The following is a 15,887-nucleotide window of genomic DNA, read 5'->3' as shown; positions in this document are numbered from 1 at the left end:
CACAAAAGGCACAAAAGTGAGTAAACACTTTAGAAGGGCTTTTCATAAAATAAATCCAAGTCATTCGAGCGAAATCATCCACAAAAGTAATAAAATACTTATGCCCAGTTTTGGAAATAACAGAACATGGTCCCCAAACATCAGAATGAACTAACTCAAAAGTTGACTCATCCCGCCTATTAATCCTTGGACTTAGCAAGCTGCGATGGTATTTTGCAAGTCATCATGACTCGTAATTCAGTGAAGAGACATTCTGAAACTGGGGACAAAACTTCTTCAACGGAGGTAGAGAAGGATGTACCAATCAACAATATGCTTCAAATGGAGACACATCATTAGAGTAGGCAACAAATCGAGGCTCGTATTCGTCAAGGATGTAGAGGTCACCAGATAGATGTCCTTTACCCATAACTTGCTTCGTCATAAGATCTCGAAAGAGACAATGATCTGGAAATAACGAGATATAACAATTAAGGTCTCTGGTAAATTTCCTAACAGAAATAAGGTTAAAGGCCAACTTTGGTAGATTAACACAGATGACATAGTAATAGATGATGTCAGTTTAACAGTTCCAGATCTCACAATATTACAGGTTGCTCCATCAGCTACAGTCACATGAGATGGTGCTTTGTGTGATTAGAAGATAGAAAAATTATTAGGATTATCTGTCATGTGATTAGTGGCACCAAAATCAATCACCCATTTATTTGAAGAGGTTATAAGACATGTTCTATGTGACTCAAAAAAGGTAGTAACTAAAGCAGATTCCTTAAATGATTCTCGATACAGAGTGAATTTTACAGAGTGGGCCGAAACCATAACATAGTCATTTTTATGACTATCTGTATTCTTATTTCCTCCTGCCTTCTTTTCAGTCATTTTTTTTCAACTAACAAAACTCACGAAATATATTCAAGGGGAGATTAACTAAGTTTCAAGCAGATAGTCAATAAAGATATACTCCACCAGAAATATGACCAAACCAAAGAACCAATGATGCACCAACAAATCACACCAACCAGTAATATACTCCACCAGGAAATATGACCAAGAATAATGAAGTATATTCAACCACTAAAATAACTTAGAAATTCCAGATTATCCTCAAACTCCAAATAGGTAGGTGGCTGTGCAAGTCCAAATCAAGATAGAAGAAATAAAGTTTAGATGGAAATCAGTAACCTGGGACTTTTTGACGAGACTGTTAATGAGCAGCACTTTTGGGAACAAAAACACCTTCTCAAATCGTGGTCAGTTCGAGTAGAACCCACCATAGACATGCCGGAAATAACGACGTGACCTAGGAACAGTGAACCAAGTCTCCAACCAATCTCCCACGCACCCTCAAGCACTGTCCGGGCAGACTATGTCAGAATTTCTCTACCGGCGCATGGGCTTCACAAACAAAGAATCTAGCCACCGCATTCTAGAAACATGTATATCAAAAAGTAACTGGCCCTTCAAGGGTTGGTGGTTAGAGTTACTTCGCCAGACCAAAGGACTTTCCTAAAACCAGTCAAGTTACTGTGAGACAGTTATTTCTCGGTCGAATTTCAGACCCAACACCGACTATGATATCCTATAACCGGAATTTGAGAGAATAACTTGTGTATTATTCCAATAAGCAAGGGATGTATAAATGCAATGCATTAGGTGCTAACTAAGGAAATAAATAAAGAAAAATCCTACAAATACTGCTACCTATATATGGCTATGCACATTGCTAAGAAATAAGTCTATATACATTTTCTAACAAGTCTATATATATTTTCTAACAAGTCTATATACATTCTCTAACAATAACCAAGTGTGTTATCTGCATTCTTAGATTTGTTATAATGTTAGTGAGACAAAAAGGTAAAGCATCTCTGCGAAAAGCTTAGTTCTTGGCAGCTCTATAATGGGCAAGAGGCTTGAAGGTTCTTCCAGTTTGATTTTATAACCTTAACAAATGGTTAAAAGATTACGTTTCTTTCAAAATGTTTTTCATTTATTCTAAAACAGTAAGCTCTACACAAGCACGCCTCTACTCAGCCAGAAATTAAATGATCACAATTTTCGTCCCATTTTATGCACGGTGATCTGGTAGGAAAAAAATGGCATGGTGGGTTTTAGTCAATTAATATTTTGTGTGGCCTTGAACTATTTTTCTCTTTATTTTAAAACAGGTAATTATATGATAATTGATTAAAATTTAATTGTTTTAAAGATACCAATATGTTGTTAGTACTAAAGTTGATTTTCTAATGCAATAGCCAAACATTAATGATTGATCAACTGACATTGACCACTAAGATTGATATGGTAAACCAAATTATTCTGGTCAACTCAAAAATGATTCTCTTCGAAAAAAAAAAGAGAAGAACTCCCCTTGCAAAGTTGGTGGAGTATCTATATTCCATAAATTGAAACAAATCTCTATATGTAAGACATGAGAATTGGAAATGCAAGAGAGAAGATTCCTATCTCCTCTATTTGTTTAAATAATTTTATTTTCTTATTTTATTTCATTCAATTATAGGATGTTTAGGAATCTTTTTGTCAAAACAGACATTTCTATAAGTGCAATACAAGCACAATCCACAAATCTAATTTATAAGAAATCGGTGTCCCTTAAAATGATTTTAGACACTCTACCCTTTTTCTGATTAATAATCACGTGAAAAGAAAGAGAACAAAACTAAAAAAACTAATGAAAGATGCAAAGAACCAGTCAATCTCAACGCAGAAAGTCTTAAGCCAACTTCTTTTTTGTTCGAGTACAATTAAATAGCCACCTGTACCTTACAAGAAAAAGAATAGAAACAATCAGAGAGAGTGCGAGAGTAAAAGGACACCTTTGTCTAACTCTTCCCAATTTGCCACAAATAGCGCATCTGTAACTTACAGGATAAGAAAAGAATTAAACAATCAAGAAGAAACAAAAAAGGAAAAAAGAAACAAAAGACTTTTTGGACTTCAATTCCCAACTTCATAAAAAAATGAAGAAAAAGTGGTATGGCACTACACTAATATTAAAACTTGAAAGAAAGTGAGGACTGGCTCTCCAGCAGCAATCATTGACTTCTCAAATCTTCCCCCGTGGAAGTTGGAATATTGGAACTTGGTGGAGCTTCATGATCTACTGCCACTTGGGGTGCAATGGAAGCAAGAGCTGTCACTGAGGAGCTGCATGATAAGGGTACTTCCGAGGGGGTACATGGGGATGTAGGTGCTGGAAGGGAATTTGAAAGCATCTTTGAGACGGCAGGTATAGGATACACTTCTGTTACTTCTTCTATGCCCTCATCCAGATACACAATATCTTGCATGGTTAATTGGTGGTACTCCACAATCTCTCTTAAGAAGCGATTCTCACGAGCATACACGGAATTCTCATGTGCTAGACGAGCCTTCTCTGCTAATAGTGTCTCAAGTTGAAGGCGTATCTGAAATTTTAGATTATAGAAAGCATTAGTTCTTCACCACGCACGGTGTTTAAGGATTTCAAATGTTAAAATGAAAAGGATAAAGGCATTGTGTAGGTCGTTATGCCACTTTTCACTAAGAAAATTCAAAATATACAAAACTAAACACACGAGAAAGATAATGGTATTCAACATATATTATATATATATATAAATAGTATGACCTTGTATATACTGTATAATTTTCTGACGAAGATGGTTCAGACCCCCTTGCAATCCCCTAGTTCCCCGTCCATGTTCAATGGCGTAACATATGATATACTAGCAAAAAAGAACACATACATGATTAAAGTCACTAGTAATATAACCATATTGTATCCAATTAGCAAAGTTGGTTTAAGGTAATGCTTAGATTTCTTATGCAAAAAAAACTCAATCTCTAAGACAAACTTTTACAGACTGTATCCACTGCATCTTGCTGCCCCTGATGACTTAAGAAGGAAGAAGAAGAGGTACTATCAAAGGAATGTTTAATACAGAAAAACCATATTACATTTGTGCAAGTAAGTGAAGGATTACCATGTCATCAACTGCAGGATTGTCTCCCTTTTCACAAGACTCTCGAAGGACTTTATTTTCTTCTCCCAGCTGAGAACACCTTAGTTTTGCGAAAGCAAGATATGCTTTAACAGTTTTCAACTCTCGTAAAAGAAGCTTGGCTTTGGCAGCATTTGCCATTGCCACCTGAAACCCAAAAGACAGGTCCATAATGCACTTCACTTGTAAGGATATAATACCAAAGGAAGTTCATAGTAAACCCACACAAGAATTCAGAACAATGAGAGCTCTGTGAACCTGTGTTCTACCATTTAGAGTAATGATGAGATCTCGTTCTGTCAAGTACACTATTGGTATTGAAGGTAATCAGATGAACTACAACTAAAATGCGAATGTAAAAATATGTTGTCCGAGATTAATAATTGTATTTATATACTTTGCTCGGATAATGTCTTTAAAGCTCCTCATGCTTCAAAATGTAAAAAGAAAGAAATCTTTTCTCATAATTGTTGCGGTTACAGCAATTATTGTATTATTTAGTCACTCAGACAGGATGTTGCCACTTGCCAAAAGTACAACGTAATATTGCAGTTACTTCAGATTTTGACTGCAGTTGTGAAGTAGACTTGAAATTTTTAAAAGCATTCTCTCTGGAAAATTAAGGCCTTGGTACTACATGACTAAGAAATACAGAATAACAATTTGCCAACTCACATCACGAGAAGCCTTTAGTTGATCTTCATGATTGGTTTGTGTATGTGGCTGAGTCGTTTGCCTTGAGGATTGCTGCCATGCGCTATGTAGGCTAGAAACATGATTTTGTTCCTCAAAGTTGGTACCTTTTCTCCTGATCTGCAGTTTGCGTGTCTCTTGAATAATGTCAGTAGTCTTGTTCTCAACAATTGTACGTCCCTCCTGAGAATCAAGAAAAACTTATGTTGAAGCAGCACGTACCTGATTAGGAAATCACATAAACTATAAACTATTCTCATGAAAATCAACTAGCTTCAGATAACAAATTGAGCCGTGTTAAGTATTTGTCCTCATTTTCTTACCATATTTGGTTTTCCTATTCTTTGAAGGAAGAGCAACATATTTACCATAATTGATTTTACCTTTTACGAAAAGAAAAATATAATTCTTTCATATTTTGCTAGTCTCTTTTCTTGGAGGAAAAAGTTTTGGACCTCTATAAGTTGAGGATTCTTACTTCTCATTTAGTAGCATTCACAATGTAGTCCCTTAAAGGGTTTGAGAGTCTTCTTTAGAGGGAGAATTTGTGAGACAAGTGTTATGCTGTCTCTTGTCTGTGCCTCTTTGTGAGATTGTTCTCTCGATAATTTGTACTCTCTTTTATATAGTTGAATGCTCATCTTCATATGTGGACGTAGGTCAATTGACCGAACCACGTTAAATGTTTGTGTGTCTTTTGGTATATTTCTTTTTTGTTATCTGATTTATCGTTGTTAAAGGTATGCTTTATTTGCTTCTATATGACACTTGATTATTTCGGTCCGAACACCATTATCCTTGTTAATTATGAGTTTCAATGATGAAAAATAATATATCACATGTGGTGCAGGTACAAAAGGAATAAAACAAAGGAATCAAGAAGCAATACCATTCAAGAATAGATTAAGGAAACAATCTATTACTGGAGCAATGCAAAGGAAAGAATCAATAATTAGAGATGAAAAAGGAAGAAGCAGCAGAGATACGGAAGAAGAATCAATCAATGATTCAATAAATGATTGACGGAAGATATTACAGGAAGGTCCCAAATCAAAAGAAAATAATATCGCAAGGGCTGCACTGGAGATTGTTGAAGCCAGAAATCAAGGGATCTATCGCAAATCACTCAAGTTACGAAAAGATATGCCTAGCGAATGAAAATCTTGTCAAGACCTCAAATCAAGGAAGATCAACGAAAACTTGACTTTATTCTTAGAAAGAATCAATCTATGATTCCGTTCAAGGATTAACTCTCTTGGGTTTGCAATCTCTCAAGATTCAAGATGGCCTCGCGAAGTATATATATACATATGTTCTAGACTTGAAGAAAATATATCTTGATCAAACCAACTTCAATCTCTTTGTTCTACTTCAAACAAAATAGTGTAATCTGTTCTAGATTTCTTGTGTAACAAAGAAGAGAAGAAAGAGATAAAAATACTGGTGGGGCATTGTATCAATTATAGAGAGAAGAACGAGTGACAAAAGTTGTTGGTGTATAACAACATCAACTCATCTGTATTAAGCCACTTCATACTTCAAAGAGACCACCCTTGAAACCCAAGGGGACTGGATGTAGGATTCACTCTGAATCCGAACCAGTATAAAAACATATTGTGTCATTCACTTTCTGTAATTTATCTTTTTTATTCGACTCTTGAAAGGCCAAGTCGACTAGAACTCAAATTAGTCGACTACTGCGAAAAAGAAAAGAAAATTCACAATTCACCTCCCCCCCCCCCCCCCCCATGCACTTTCAATTGGTATCAGAGCAAGTCTCACACGTTTTGCTTAACAGCTTGTGAGAAAAGATCATGGCAAATCAAGTTATTGTTGGAGCACTCTTTCAAGAAGGAACATCGCAAGTTAGGCCACCATACTTCAATGGACAACACTTTTCTCGTTGGAAAGTGCGTATGAAAATATATGCAGAATCTTATGATGTCAAAGTATGGCGCATTATCAAAAAGGGGAACTATCCACTACCAGCAGCAGCTCAACCACCTGCTGATCCAAAAGATATAGATGAATACACAAACGAACAAATGGCAGTTGTTCAGGTTAATGCTAAGGCACAAAATTTACTCTATAATGCTATAAGTGGAGAGGAATATAAGAAAATATCAAGTTATGATACAGCTAAAGAAATGTGGGATAAACTGAAAGTTACATATGAAGGAACCAGCAAAGTGAAAGAAACTCACATTAACATATTGGTTCATGACTATGAACTCTTCCAGATGAAAGAAGGAGAAACCATTGAGGAAATGTTTGCAAGGTTCAGCAAAATCATTAGCGTTCTGAAAGCTTTAGGTAAACCATATTCAAGTGCTGATCAAGTTCGAAAAATTCTAAGAAGTCTACCTACCACTTGGCAGACAAAAGTAGTTGCACTCGAATCACAAGATCTAAACAAACTTTCATATGATGAGCTTCGAGGGATCTTATAGCATTCGAGAAAACTCACCTTAAGAAAACAAAGCAGGAAGAAAAGAAGAAAATTGTTGCCTTCAAAGCTACAACTGAAAGACCAGAAAATAATATTGATGACGACCCAGAAGCTCTTGAAGAAGAGATTGCCATGGTATCAAGAAACATGGATGGTTTAATGAGAATATACAGAAACACAAGAAGAGGTAGGATGCCCTCTAGGCGAACCAGGCAAAATAATGAACAAGACAAGAATGATGGAAAATGTTATGAGTGTGGAAGATATGGGCATGTTCAAGCTGAATGCCCAGATCTTAAAAGAAAGGTTTCCAGAGGATTTAATAAAAATAAATATTTCTGAAGCTGGAGTGATGAAGACAGTTCGGAACACGAGGAAATAGCAAATCTATGTTTCATGACCATTCTGAAAAATGACATGAACAAATATTCAGGTTGCTGGACTGATGAAGATGCATCAGACGATGAATGCAAAGAAGATAATGAAAATTGTTTCATGGCACGAGGTGAAACAAGCAAGGAACACCACAGAATGAGCCACAAAGGAAAATGGTACTTAGACAGTACGTGTTCCAGTCACATGACAGGTGACAAAAACCTGTTCAAAGAAGTTACAAAGATAAATGGAGGAAGTGTCAAATTTGGCGATGATTCAAAAGGAAAGATAGTTGGCACTGGCATGGTTCCATTCAACAACAACTGTGATATTACTAAAGTGTATCTTGTAGAAGGACTCAACTACAATCTCCTGAGTATAAGTCAGCTTTGTGATTTAGGGTACGAAGTTAAATTCAAGAAAACAGGTTGCGCTATTGAAGATGAGGCATGTAAAATAATACTCCCAGGAAAAAGGTATGGAAATATTTACATTCTTGATGGCATTGAAAATCTAGATAGTCACATCTGCTTAGCATCTATATCTGATGATCTACGGTTGTGGCGTATGAAACTTGGTCATGCAAGCATGCATCTTATTGAGAAACTCTCCAAGCATGATTTAGTTATTGGTTTCCCTAAACTTAATTTTTTCTAGAAATCATGTATGTGATGCATGTCAAATTGGCAAACAAACCATAAACTCTTTCAAAAACAAAGGCATTGTATCTACCACCAAGCCTTTACAATTGCTCCACATGGATTTGTTTGGACCCACCAGAACTTCTAGCATAGGAGGAAAACGATATGCTTTTGTTATTGTTGATGACTACTCACGTTTTACATCGGTAATTTTCTTATCTCACAAAGATGAAGCTTTGAAATACTTTGAGATTTTCTATAAGAAAGTTGAAAGAGAAAAAGGGTACCTTATTACAACCATTCAAAGTGATCATGGAGGAGAATTTGAAAGCAAAGCATTTGAAGATTTCTGCAATGATCAAGGATATACTCACAACTTCTCAGCTCCAAGATCACCTCAACAGAATGGAGTAGTTGAGCAGAAAAATAGAACTCTACAAGATATGGCCAGAACAATGATATTGGAATATTCCCTGCCAAACCATTTTTGGGCAGAAGCAGTAAGCACAGCCTGCCACATTCTCAACAGATGTCTTATAAGACCTATTCTGAAGAAAACTCCATATGAATTATGGAAAGGTAAACGGCCCAATATAGGTTATTTTCATCCTTTTGGCAGCAAGTATTTTATCCACAACAATAGTAAGGACAATCTTGGAAAATTTGATCCAAGAAGTGATGAAGGTATTTTTCTAGGTTATTCCATAAATAATAGATCCTTTAGAGTTTATAATAAATGCACTTTATTTGTAGAAGAATCAGTACATGTCATATTTGATAAAAATAACACTACTGCCGAGAAAGTAATTATTGCAGGTGATGAAGATATTAGTCAAGAAACACCACAGTCAAGCAAATCTCAAAAGTCAACTGATACGATAGACGGTGTCACAGAATCAACTAGTGAGCCCGTCACCAGTCAACCAGAATCACAGAAGGAGTCAACTACTCATACGATTGCAACACGTCTAAATGCATAGAGAAGTGAACCGGAATATCCTCAAAAGTTTATCATAGGAGATCCAAGTGAAGGAATAAAAACCAGGGGAGCTCTCAAGAAAAAAGCAAATGTAGCACTCATCTCTCAGATTGAACCAAAGAGGGTTGAGGAAGCCTTAAAAGACTCCGGCTGGGTACAAGCAATGCAGGAAGAACTCAATCAATTTGATAAAAAAACAAGTCTGGAAATTGCTACCTAAGCCTGCAAATGCTACTGTAGTTGGAACAAAATGGGTTTTCAGAAATAAGCTTAATGAAGATGGAAAGGTCGTGAGAAACAAAGCCAGATTAGTAGCCCAAGGCTACTCACATCAGGAAGGAGTCGACTACGATGAGACCTTTGCACCAATAGCTCGACTAGAGTATATACGGATTCTTTTTGCATATGTATCCTTCAAACGATTCAGACTCTTTTAGATGGATGTCAAAAGTGCCTTTTTAAATGGCTTCATTGATGAGGAGGTATATGTAAAACAACCTCCTAGTTTTGAAGACTCAAAATTCCCTTACCATGTGTATAATTTGACTAAAGCTCTGTATGGACTCAAACAAGCTCCACGAGCCTGGTACAAAAAGCTTAGTTCATTTCTACTTGATCATGTGTTTACAAGAGGTAAAGTAGATACTACCTTATTTATCAAAAGATCATCAGGAGGTAATCTTATTATTCAAGTTTATATTAATGATATTATCTTTGGAAGTGCTAACCCTCTGTTGTGCAAGGAATTCGCTAGTCTTATGCAAAGTGAGTTTGAAATGAGCATGATGGGAGAGCTTACATTTTTTCTTAGACTACAAATTCAACAATCTGAAGAAGGAACGTTCATGTTCCAAACAAAATATACAAAGGAATTAATTCAAAAGTTTGGCATGAGCAGTGTTAAAGCAATTGGTACACCAATGAGCCCGTCAACAAGTCTCGACAAGGACGAAAAAGGAAATCCAGTTGATGAAACTAAATATCATGGAATGAACGGTTCCTTGCTCTACTTGACTGCTAGTCAACCAGATATTATGTTTAGTGTGTGTAAATGTGCCAGGTTTCAGTAAGCTCCTAAGGAATCATATCTGACTGCAGTAAAGAGAATAATTTGTTATCTCATCGGAACTATTTCTTATGGATCATGGTATCCATGTTCTAACAATTTTAAACTGGAAGGTTTTTCAGATGCTGATCTTGCAGGCGATAAAGAAGACAGAAAAAGCACTAGCGGAACATGTCAATTACTGGGAAAGGCATTAATTTCATGGAACAGTAAGAAATAAGGCTCAGTTGTATTATCCACAACGGTGCAGAATATATTGCTATTGGGCAATGTTGTGCTCAGTTACTATGTATGTCTCGTCAACTGGGTGACTATGAACCATTTTTTAAACATATTCAAATATTTTGTGATAACTCTAGTGTTATATGTCTCTCAAAGAATCATGTGAATCATTCTAGGGCTAAGCATATAGACATCAAGCATCATTTCATTAGAGATCACGTGCTTAAGGGAGATATAAAATTATAATTTGTTGGCACAACTGATCAATTAGCTGACATTTTTACTAAGCCTTTACTTGAAGATAGATTTTGCTCCCTAAGAGAACTACTTGGTATTATTTCTCTTGGTCATAAAACTTAGGACCCATGTGTTAGTTTTTAATTCTTGTGTGTCTAATATTTTTATTTATGTTTTATCTGTAAGTATGCATTAATTTAGCGCCTCCAATTTCCCTCTCTTTTCCCATCAGTCGCAGCTTTTAAGAAAGGAAAATCAATCATTATGACCCTTCCTCACACCTCTTCCTTTCCTGCACTCAACCGTCAAAATCCCTTCCTTTTGTAATCCCCTGAACCACTCTTCTCTGTCTTCATTGCTCCTACCACTCAAAAACCGTTCCTCAAATCCTTCAAACCCTTCTTCAAAGTCTCTCAATGGCTAAACACTCCAAGAATCCGTCTGCCTCCACTAGAAAAAGTACTCGTTCCAAGGGAAAACCATCTACTTAGCCTCCAGAACAAGTAGACCTAGGGTCTGACCACTCGGAAGGGTTTGCCTCTTCTCAGGCAGAACTATTAAGACCACTTTCGCCTAATAGGAGAAAAAACCCTTGGAAAAAGACCTATGGAAGACCCCCATGAATCTTTTACCCCCCAAGAAATCCAAAGTAGAGCTCTCGAGTTCTCTAGAGTCCGACTTCAATTTCTGGGATACCCCACATAGGGATTTTTTTATTGCTCTGAAAGACAAGCCCATTTTCCATGGAAGAGTAATCGACCTTGATGATATGGAGGCCCTCAATTGTAAGGTAAAGGATCTATTTGTTTTTCAAGGATGGTCAAAATTTCTCTCTGTACCCCCTCCCAAAGTCTATGAACCTTTAGCGAGAATGTTTTATGCAAATCTTCACTCTAGAAAGCCTGATAAGTTAGAATCCTTAGTTCTAGGAAAACGCATTATCCTTGATTGTGCCATGTTTGACTCAATCTTTCGGTGTAAGTGCTCCAATTTTCTTATGCTTTTCAAGAATACTTGGCCTGATGATTTTGAAATTTTTTTTTTATCAAGCAAAACGTTGTATTGCTGAATGTCCATCTGATTTCCTTCCTAACCAGTTAGGTCCCAGTGATGTTAGTTTTTAAACCTGAGTTCTGGCCCACATTGTTGCAACTACTCTTGTTTCTCGTACTGGATCATTCTCCACCTTCTCTCAATGAGATACCTTTTTTGTCTACTGCCTTGTGACCAAACTTAAGGTTAAACTATCCTTATGGGTCATAAACTTCATGATTGAGAGTGCTGATGATCCCACCAGTTTACCCTATGGTATGGCTATTACCCACATTTTGGAAGCCCACAACATCTCTATCTCAGAATACCCCTTTTGTCTCTGTTTCCAAGTCCTACAACTCTAGAGCCTTCGCCAGTATGGGGTATGTGTGTGCTAAGGACTCCTGGGTGAAGAAACAGGGACGGTGAAGTCAAGAACGTCCAGCCTGATCCCAAGACCAAAGCCTCTGTTTCCCATCATAGTGTAGGTGATCCTGATCTTATGGAGAAACTATCTTCTATTGATAACAAGTTGACCACCATCAAGGACCTTCTTGCAGCAACTCAATCCACTGTTGGGACATCCATGCAATCTCCAAAGAGACTGGATCCGATGTTTCAAAGATAAGGGTCAAAATCCTCAAACTCAGAGAAAATACAGTCAAAGCCTTCAAGGAAGTACATGACAGGATTGATGGGGTGACGGTTTCAGCCAATGCCAGCTTTGAACGTCTGAAGGAGGCGATTTGCAACACTTTTATTTATTTCTTGCGTCGTTAGTTGTGGAAGTTTCAAACAATTTTTGTTTGTTATTTTGTTGTGATGGGCTGGATAACCAATCGCTGGATACTTTTGCTAAACCCTACATGCCTATACTTTAACTGATGCCTATATTTTAAATATTTGCCTATGATATATCTGTTCCAACTTAATTTCAACTGTATCTGTGCATATCCCCTCTTTGTTGATGTCAAAAAGGGGGAGAAAAAGACCATTGTACTTTGCAGGACATATAGCAACTATTAAGGGGGAGTTGACTGAAGTATATGACGCACCTATTGAAGGGGAGTCGACTACAGGGAAGTAAACTGTTGTTTATATATATTATTTTTGTCATCATCAAAAAAGGGGAGATTGTTAATTATGAGTTTCAATGATGAAAAACAATATATCACATCTGGTGCAGGAACACAAGGAATAAAACAATCAAGAAGCAATACCATTCAAGAATAGATTAAGAAAATAATTTATTACTGGAGCAATGCAAAGGAAAGAATCAATAATTAGAGATGAAAAAGGAAGAAGCAACGGAGATACGGAAGAAGAATCAATCAATGATTCAATAAATGATTGACAGAAGCTATTACAGGAAGGTCCCAAATCAAAGGAAAACAAGATCGCAAGGGCTGCATTGGAGATTGTTGAAGCCAGAAATCAAGGGATCTATCGCAAATCACTCAAGTTACGAAAAGATATGCCTAGCGAATGAAAAGCTTGTCAAGACCTCAAATCAAGGAGGATCAACGGAAACTTGACTTTATTCTTGGAAAGAATCAACCTATGATTCCGTTCAAGGATCAACTCCCTTGGGTTTGCAATCTCTCAAGATTCACGAAGGCCTCACGAAGTATATATATATATACATATGTTTCAGACTTGAAAAAAATATACTTTGATCAAACCAATTTCAATCTCTTTGTTCTACTTCAAACAAAACATTGTAGTCTGCTCTAGATTTCTTGTGTAACATAGAAGAGAAGAGAGAGAGATAAGAACACTGGTGAGACATTGTATCAATTATAGAGAGAAAAACGAGTGACAAAAATTGTTGGTGTATAACAACATCAACTCATCTGTATTAAGCCACTTCATACTTGAAAAAGATCATCCTTGAAACCCAAGGGGACTGGATGTAGGATTTACTCTGGATCCGAACTAGTATAAAAACATACTGTGTCATTTACTTTCTGCAATTTATCTTTTTCATTCGATTCCTGAAAGGCCAAGTCGACTCAAATTAGTCGAAAATTCACAATTCACTCCTTCCCCCCCCCCCCCCCCCCCCCCCCCCCCCCCCCACTTTCAATCCTCATTCTTAAACATATCAATGTCAAATGCTATACAGTCTTATAACTTTCAGCTTAATATGTCATAGATAACTGTATCAACTGGAAAACATTTGAAACAGATAAAAGATTTTCAGGAAAATATAAATTAGAGTAGGAGTCATGTCAGACAATTAAATGAACATGGCAAATACCCCTAGTTAACAAATTTCAAAAGCTAGCCCCCGGAGCTGCTTCGCAAAGAAAAGAATGCACTTATACCTCCAATGCATTCCCGATGGTATCACCAATGTGGTTCAAAGACGATGTGAGTGCATCCAGGCCCTTACGCAGTTTAGGATTGTCCACTTTTCTGGAAACATTTGGGTTCTGATATTGCCGATAATACTGGATATTGAGAAGGATATGGGGAAGTTAGATAAAAAGCTCATAATACAAGCATGAAGTGTCATAGAAGCACTTCCTTGCATAAACAGAAGAAAGAAGGTTTTGAAAATGGGGATAAAATGAGAGAATAGTTGTAGTTATATTCCTGCTTGAGCTTATGCTTGTTTTTTATTAGAAGAAAAGAGAGGAGTCAATTATCACCTGGGTTTCTTTAAGGATGCTGCTGGCTGGAGCTTCGAATTGCTGGGAAATATTGTCATCGTCAAGAATTGCTTTAGCTTTTCTAGACAGAACATCCCAAAAACCACCGGCTTCATTGGAACTTGACAGTGATGTATATTCATAGGAAGCAGCAGCCTGGTTCCAAAGTAAATTTCACGCGAATATCAGCACTAAGAAGGTAGTTATGACTTATGCTAAACTATGGGGCACAACGAAGTCAATGCCGACTATTCAAATTACATATCGAGTTCAAATTAAAAATCAGAACATGTACCGGTAAGAGATAGTTTAATTAGTTAATGAACAAACCAATTAACTAGGCCCCAAACTCAAATTAATTGAGATCTGCTGTACGAATATTTTGTAATTCCAAACAATCAGGTGCATTTCATGCCAATACTAAGTAACTCTGCTAAAAAAAACTGAAACTTTCTATTTTTTTTCAAAAAATGAATGTATATGAATTTGATGTTCACAGCATCAGATATAGGAGTTTTCAGGTTAACAGCAGAAGAAAGATATGCAAATACTCCAAAGGAAGTGACTTTTATTCTCTAATCTACAAAGAATCAAGGGCCTGGTTCAGTTGTGGTCCAATAGCCTGTATTGCAAGGTCAAAATACACAGATAGTGTAAAACGTTGCTTACACATGACTGTCAATGTATATAACTTAATCCATTTTGCAGTTATATAAGCACATGACTGGTTCGAAGAAGACAGGGTGATCAGAGAGCACGATACAATACAATGTATGTATTTATATATATAATATAAGAAAAGAAGAGTGAGCGGATCTGACCTGAGAAGGATGAGGATGGGGAAAAGCGGAATCGGCATAAGCGGAGGAGAGAGAAGAGTCCCGATGAGCGGCAGAGGCTTTAATAGCCTGAGCGGCAAGAGAAGAAGAAGAAGAAGATAAGGAATCATCATCATCGGGACGCGGACGGAAAATGCTCTCCTCCTTGAACGTTGACGACTTGCTCGTCCCTTGCCTCCTTCTGTACGCCATCCTTAATTATCGATCACTTCCTACTACTCCTATAACAAATACAACAGCACCAAATTTTAGCATAGACGGAGGCTGACGCCACCAATAACCACCGATCAACTGCCACCGCCACCACCAAATTGGATTTATAATTCGCACAAATGTCACGGAAGAGGGTGTGTGGGGGGGGGGGGGGGGGGGGGAAGAGAATGTGCGGGAAAGGAATCCAAGTTTGTAACCAACTCCTCCTTTTAAGTAGACATTATTTAATGCCTTTTTTTAATTATTGATCCCACCGTCTCATAACTGGAAAGTCTTTTTTTTCTTTTCTTCTTTTTTTTCTTTTCAGTTTGCCCCAATTTCCACTACAGCACAAAATTGGCCCCATTACCCAATTGTCACATATTTAATTAAGCGAATTATACTTTGAATTTACGTGTTAGTTAAACGTTGAATTTCTAAATAAAAATTTTAGTTGTCAGCTTTATTTAGCTATCTCCCTTTAAAATACTAGTCTTAGGGTAC

At 37.0% G+C, this 15,887-nt stretch overlaps 1 protein-coding gene across 1 annotated transcript; it reads right to left on the bottom strand.

Annotated features, from left to right (window-relative positions):
• Positions 1-2,713: 2,713 nt before the first annotated feature.
• On the bottom strand, positions 2,714-15,585 carry LOC104092462 (uncharacterized). The gene is made up of 6 exons (XM_009598072.3): positions 15,174-15,585; positions 14,353-14,508; positions 14,026-14,151; positions 4,680-4,880; positions 3,987-4,151; positions 2,714-3,428 (listed from the first exon to the last, which is right to left on the bottom strand). The coding sequence occupies exons 1-6, from the start codon at positions 15,381-15,383 to the stop codon at positions 3,057-3,059; spliced, it is 1,230 nt and encodes a 409-aa protein (XP_009596367.1). The 5' UTR covers positions 15,384-15,585; the 3' UTR covers positions 2,714-3,056.
• Between the last annotated feature and the right edge of the window lie 302 nt (positions 15,586-15,887).

The sequence above is a fragment of the Nicotiana tomentosiformis genome, chromosome 7 (assembly GCF_000390325.3).
Source record: "Nicotiana tomentosiformis chromosome 7, ASM39032v3, whole genome shotgun sequence".
Lineage (NCBI taxonomy): Eukaryota > Viridiplantae > Streptophyta > Magnoliopsida > Solanales > Solanaceae > Nicotiana > Nicotiana tomentosiformis.
Note: the sequence above shows the minus strand (reverse complement) of the source record. Positions and strands in the feature narration are given on the sequence as shown.